The following is a 7,214-nucleotide window of genomic DNA, read 5'->3' on the forward strand; positions in this document are numbered from 1 at the left end:
TGCGGGAGAGGAGCGAGGCCCCCTTGGCCCCAAGGGGGAGAGGAGCCAAGACCGCAGGGTAAGGACGAAAGGCTCAGTGGAGATTGGGCTGATTGTGACAACCATAAGGGAATCCTTCCCACTTAAAGCTCTCTTAACTATAAATCATTTATATTTGGATTACAAGCAATTTGTGAAGATTTAATAAGTCTTGAGCAAACTGCTCATGTGTGATGTGGATGGCATGACGAGAGAAAAAACTTCAGTGTTCCTTGCCTTTAAAAAGCCTAAAGGTGTTCCATAAATGTCAAGCATCAGACTCGAGGTAGTAAGAAAATGTAAACTTTATTTGAAAATTAGTCATTCTAAATTCGCTGATTTACAGGAGAGAGAGAAAAAAAATACAAACAAACATTTGTAATGGCACAGTCATCATCATATGTACTTTGCTGATACTGCAATAATCCAGGCACTCGAATTTTCCATATTAAATTAAGGCACAGTCTGCTCAGTCTGTACAGCGAATAACAAAGCATTTCCGGCAGCTTACACTTAAACATACCACGGCATTTCTGCAACGCGTGACGAGTGGGAACTGTACAGCTCCTCAGGTGGGGGGAAAAAAAAAAATCACAGTTTGTCCATTGTACATTCATTTTTAGGGGAGATTAAGACATGACTGTGTTGTACTAAGACATTTGGTGATTGGATAAACTTCAGTAGACCTGAGTGTTGATACAGTAAACGGGTCGGTTACAGAAAACGGAGTGGTAAATAAAGCATTCAGTCTGTCTGTATCCTCACACCACTGAAACAATAACCATCAGAATACTATAGAATAGGAAGCGAAAAGCAAAGCAAGTGCAAGGTTATGACTTCTGTCAATTTGAATGTGACTGCAAATAAACAAGAACATATAGATCACTGGATAACGTATCTCATTAGCCAGAGTATTTTAGTCCAGGAGACGAATGAAAATGAAACAGTTCACTGTACTGAAGAAATGGATGCGATGTCAAGAGAAGCTCAGCACAGTGTGGCAAAATTACATGGAAATGCCTTTAGTCATAAACCCCAGCGAAATCCTGTTGTTATTGTTGTCGTTATTTCACTTGCACTGGATAACAGACAAATCGATGAGGATGCGTCGTGACAACGTGATTGATGTACACACAGCCTTACTAATCCTTTGCCGACCCCATTTGCATCCACAGGAAGGCAGGCCTGTTATAAATATAACGCCATCTGGCTGAAGACAATTACTAACACAGTAAATGGAAGCGAGAAAAGCTCAGTGCTTCTGGACAAAACATATTTTGCCATACAAACATTTCTTTTTCTGGTACATTCCTCCACTGTGCACTTCGTATGACACATCTGCACAACATCGTGATCTTGGGTCGCCATCAGGGGTGGCCCGCTATCCTGCATGTACTCCAACACACCCGATTCAAATGATCAGGATTGTTATCAGGCTTCTGCACAGCTTGCTGATGAGTTGTTCATTTGAATCAAGTTTATCGGAGGAGGGAAACATCAAAAACATGGAGGATAGCGGCCCTCCAGCACCAGACTTTTCCGCCTGTGATCTAAATTACCTTGACAATGATAGAAATTCTCACTTTTGATCATCTGACACTGGAAGAGAGTTAATACAGTGGTATAAAGTCTACACACCCCTGTTCAAATGGCAGTTCTTTTGTGATGTAAAAAAAAAAAAAAAAAGAGACCATGAGTAATCCTTTTTTTTTTGGGTTAACATGACCTATAACATGAACAACTCAGTTTAAAAAAGCAATCCTTTCAGGAGGATAAGTAAAAATAAACAACTGACATTATGGAGTTGTAAAAGTATGCACACCCTCTAATTCAGGGGTGTCAAACTCATTTTTGTCGCGTGTCTCTTTGGAGTTACGTTTTCTCTCTGAGGGCCGTTAAGGCAATGAAACCAAATAAATGTTTAAACTTAAGGAGGTGTTATACTCTGGCGTGTCTGTTGATACTGAAAAAGAGTGACAATTTGTGGGCGAGTTACATTCATTCAAACATCAGCTCTGTGGCCTAAGCGGTTCAAGTAGAAGCCTTCTTTCAAAACGTGTGAGCAAGGATTGTGTCTGCACAAAGTTTCTGAGAGCTAAGGTTCCCTCAATAAAGCCCATTCCAACACCATATTCATTTCACTTCATTTGGTCTTCTTGAGAGATTCAACTTCATTTTAAGCAACAAGGGGCGTGTTTTGCCCCTCCTTTTCGAGAGAGACAGCAGCAGTTCATACCTTTTTAGACTGTAGAAAAGCAAAAACAAGTATGTAAACGCACATATTTCTCCAGAACTTACATACAAAGAAGCATAACAAAAAAAAACAAAATTAAATCAAAATCATCCAAGAGGTAAAACTGATTAACAGTCTTAAAAAAAAAAAAAAAGAAGAAAACTACACCCAAAGAAAAACAAAAATAGAAATCATGTCGAACTGTAAAGTGCAAGTATAAAGTTATATTTTGACAAGTTGTCTCAATTCATGGCATTGAGGCAAGGTCAATGGTCTCTTGTGGAAAAAGTGCAAGTTTAAAACAGCACGAGTGTCAAATATGATTGGAGACAGTAACAGGATAAGTCACATGTGACTCATCTTCGCCGTAAGAAAACACCCACCGCCTCCAAGGGCACAGGGTAGTCCTGTAGGAACGTCCCTCCATCGAACACCTGAGCGTTTTGGCTGTCCTGCCACTGGAAGCCCCCGTCAGGTAAGTAAATGTCCCTCCTCACTGCCCCCTTCTCCACCACAGGTGCCACCAGAACCTGCGACGTGCAAAAACAAAACAAAACAAAACAAAAAAAGCTTAGATATCTGGATACATGCACAGCACGAGATTGTGATGGAACGTTACCTCATCTCCAATGAGGAACTGGTCGTCAATGGTGAAGGTTACGGGATCCTCTGGATTGAGCCACCACATGGGCCGATAGATGGGATTTCCCGTCTCCTGCCATTCCTTGGCATACTTCTCGATGAGTGGCACCACATCCCTCTGGTGCTTTGTTATGTATATCCGAGTTAAGTTTAGCACCTGTGTTACAGAAGAAGAGCACAGCACATGACATTAGTACAGAAGCATGCGCACGCTCTGCATTAAAAACCCACATCTCAAAAACAGTTAGTTGAGATGGCTGATCTAATTGGGTTTTCTCAGCCATTTAGGCTACATACCAGTAAATTCATTCATCTTCCGAACCGCTTGATCCTCACTAGTCGCGGGGGGTGCTGGAGCCCATCCCAGCTGTCTTCGGGCAGTAGGCGGGGGGCACCCTGAATCGGTTGCCAGCCAATCGCAGGGCACACAGAGACGAACAACCATCCACGCTCACATTCACACCTAGGGACAATCCAGAGTGTTCAATCAGCCTACCATGCATGTTTTTGGAATGTGGGAGGAAACCGGAGTACCCGGAGAAAACCCACGCAGGCCCGGGGAGAACATGCAAACTCCACACAGGGAGGCCGGAGCTGGAATTGAACCTGGTACCTCTGCACTGTGAAGTCGACGTGCTAACCACTGGACTACCGGGCCGCCTCTCTTGAATTTGATTTTAATATTCAAACTTGTCTGCAGGACAAAGCACCGGCAACACAAATCATTTTGGTTGCATTATAAACCTTTGCCCATGCAGTGAGAGAAAAAAAAAAGTTCTATTCCTCCATCTCACAAAAGTGAATAGCCCCCTCACATTCTTGTTCACGTCTTCAGTGGACAGCAATGAAGAAACCATACTTGACTACAATTTGAAGTAATCAGTGTACATTTACTGCCCCCTCAAAATAACTCCACACACAGCAATTCAAGTCTGAACTGCTGGCAACAAAAAGGACTACAGTACACCCTTAATTGAAAATGTCCAAATTTGGCCAATATTTTGTATTTTTCCCCCCCCCCCCCCCCCACACACACACACACACTCCTTGGCATTGAGTTCAGCAGAGCCTCAGAAGTTTCCACTGGAATCCTCTTCCACGAAGCTGACGGATGTTCAAGACCATGTACTTCTTCACCTTTAATATGAGAATGTCCCCCACACGTACTCAATAGGATTTAGGTCTGGAGGCATGCTTGGTCTTACTCGCCTACTTTCTTGATCCATTAGTCATCTCCCCTGCTATCATCACACACACGTCACTCGGGCTCATCATTGTGCATTTTCTCCACTTCTAGGTCCACTAGTGGGGAGACTGAGTCAGAGTCAAGTATGTATATCGTCGACTGATATAAAAAGAAAAAAAACAGGATGGCTATCCTGCTCAGAAGCATTTGTTTATTTTCATCTAATTCTCTTCGACCACAAACATACAGCAATGCTTGATTCACAGTCATTGCTTATTTTAACTTTGGTCCTTTTCGGGTTATGTCAGTGACCATTTTGGGTTATTCTGTCTTAAACAAAAGGGACGACTTTGTCCATCTGAGATTTTGTCACTTCAAGCAGTAGAAGTTCACACAGGACGTCAGTGTTGGCTTTGTGTTTTTGACAAGGTTCAAGTTGTTCTTTTCTTTCCATCTGGGTAATTTACTTGCGCATTCCATTAAGGGTCACATCGTCTACAGTATTCCATGACAAAAACAATAGCTGATGCGTCGTTAATAAAAAAATAAAATAAAATCAAGAAAAGAAATATGGAGAACATTTGTAGGAATGTGCTGAGTTTGACTAGAGCATTGTAAATAAGAAGCCAAGTGGTTTGTGTTTCTTATGATCTTTAACACTTCCATTGTGACAGTATAAATTGCACATGATGTGCTAGGCTTAAATTACTTTGGAATGCCCACGAAAGAGCAGTGATCTGTACTCCTCCAAGACACCTCCTTTGTCCCACCTTATCCAAACTTGATGAACGGAGAGCAATGCACAGGCCAAAATGGAAAACATTAACACGCTTCCCAAACGGTCTATTTTTATCTCTGACATCGCAACACAAGTCACAACCAATATCATTTGCGGAGTGGAAAATAAATTGATTGTCACGCTTGTCAACTACTCATGGAACGTTCAACTAGCACAATAAAGCCATGTTCTTTTCTGAGTGGTGTTCTTAAATTCATTATCATTCCTGCGTCGATGGCTCTCCAGAGTGTAAGTTATAAATCTACAGCAGGCATTATAAAAAAGAACAGATAGACCCCAAAACCACGGGTGATGTTGGGAAGGGGCCAGTCAATCACTCCTATTGGGTGCATGGAGGACGAGGTGGTGCGGCTTCCCTCTCTTGACAAATATCAAATGTTGTCAGTTCGGGAAACTTGAACCTTAAGTCCACGTTGTGAGAAGTCACCGGATTCTCTGAGACTGTACGACATGTTTTGATGCCATGCAACGAACAGCAGGAGGGATCAAGTAGATAAGTAGCCCTCCTGCAGGGGGCAAAGCCTCTGTTTGGATAGAGCATCTTCTCGTGGGAACCAACCTGCACAGCAATGAGGAGGCCGTTGGCTCACTGAACAGCCTAAGCCGGGCTCACTTTTATTTGCAACATCAGTCTGCCATTGTGTGAAATGAACTTTACACAAAATTGTGAGGAAAAGTGGATGAGGGGTCAAGGAACAATCCATGACATTTTGATGATGATAAGAATAAATTCATGGATGCTAGAATTAATTTTGGATTTTTGGGTCCCGATGCAGAGGTTTGAATGAATTCCATCCTTGATCCACAAATCTCTTTATTATTTTCAATGGGATGAAGGAATCTCTAGCTGAACGTTTGTGACTCCTGTTTTAATGTCAGTAATTGTTTTGTGCAGAATAATGCCGCCCACAAGAGTTGTGTCATAGCAGTAGTTTGTGTGGATGCAGCTCTCCTTCCCAGGTTGAACACCTTGTTTGCTTCTTCAAACCGCATACGAAGCCAGAAAGATTGAATCAACAGCGTCTCTGCTCACTGAAGTTAAGTCATGTAGTGCACTCTATTGAGCATGTATTGCTTCAAGAAGAAATTAAGCAACAAATAATTCTCCAATATCAACTTCAAGGGTTGTCAGCCTCCAGTCTGAATAATAACCAGCTTGCGGTAAAATTTATGTCTTCGTAGTGGGTGGAGAACCAAGGATGGTTTGGCCCTGGCAGAGGACTGCCAATATGTATTGAAAGTTACCGTATAGTTCATTGAACTGTTCATTTAACTGGTTTAATGTCTATACCTGTTCCTCTCCACAGACCCATGGAGGTGTATGGAAGCTGATTACAGGGAGGAAGGACACGATCTCCAGCCAACGGATGTACAACTCCTCATCTGTGACCATGTCTCCAGATAAAGACCCACCTATACCGATAAACAGATGCGGGATATTTTATGATGTGCAAGACCTGGAAAGCTGAAATTACTGCATGCAGGCAATATTTACTATTCATTTTACCAAGAAACAATTTTGAAAAAATATCTGCAAAATCAACAATTACACTAGAAAATGGATTACCGGTACATGCATGTTTTGACATCTATGTATCTGGCAGTTGAAGCCATATGCCATTTTGGACTGTGTGCTTAATAGCACACTGATTTTCTTTGTTGTTGTTTTTTTTCCTTTCTTTGTTTTTTTTTTGCAATGTATAATTTAGAGTATATATTTTTGCAAATAAAAAAAGTCACTGGATTTTACAGTAAGTGCTCTCAATTTACCATTTTTATGCTAAATAGATTTTTCATTTGTTGCACTATGTCGTGTTTTTTGGCAATAGTACATTGAGCAACCCATTTGAGTTGATTCAGTCATTTGCTGGCAATGCCAATACGAATGCAGATTTTTGGTGCAAATCCGAGTTCAAAAGGTTAGCATGTCTGTCACACAGTTCTGAGTTTCATGGCTCGAATCTTGGCTACGGCCTTCATGTGCGAAATTTGCATCTTCTCACTTTTCTTGAGTGAGTTTTTTCACATTTATTTTAAGTCAACCAAAGACTCAAAAATATGTCGACACTTAATGATGACTTGTCTTTATGTTGTTCCCTGTACATCTAGCCATCTCTCGCACAAAAATTAGCTGAGATAGTCTCCAGGATTGATGGCTACATGGATGGACTTTCACTGCCTGTAGAATGCCCACCTGTAGAATGCCACATATATATATATATATATATATATATATATATATAAAATGAGCACATAACACCATCCAGTGTGGGTCCTTGGGCAAGACCCTTCACGCTAATGCCTACCTCATACAATGGTGAGAGACAATAAATCAA

General features: G+C 41.4%; 1 protein-coding gene across 2 annotated transcripts in view; it reads right to left on the bottom strand.

Annotated features, from left to right (window-relative positions):
- Positions 1 to 1,705: 1,705 nt before the first annotated feature.
- The window catches only part of LOC109530454 (SITS-binding protein), a 24,712-nt gene continuing 19,203 nt past the window's right edge, over positions 1,706 to 7,214 (bottom strand). For both annotated transcript variants that reach the window (XM_019894212.1, XM_019894211.1), the window contains 3 exons: positions 6,170 to 6,291; positions 2,871 to 3,050; positions 1,706 to 2,781 (listed from right to left, as the gene is read on the bottom strand). In XM_019894212.1, coding sequence (XP_019749771.1) covers positions 2,608 to 2,781; positions 2,871 to 3,050; positions 6,170 to 6,291 — 476 coding nt within the window. In that variant the 3' untranslated portion in view covers positions 1,706 to 2,607. The remainder of the gene's footprint in view (positions 2,782 to 2,870; positions 3,051 to 6,169; positions 6,292 to 7,214) is intronic.

Source organism: Hippocampus comes, unplaced genomic scaffold (assembly GCF_001891065.2).
Source record: "Hippocampus comes isolate QL1 unplaced genomic scaffold, H_comes_QL1_v1.1 scaffold104, whole genome shotgun sequence".
In the NCBI taxonomy this organism is placed as follows: domain Eukaryota; kingdom Metazoa; phylum Chordata; class Actinopteri; order Syngnathiformes; family Syngnathidae; genus Hippocampus; species Hippocampus comes.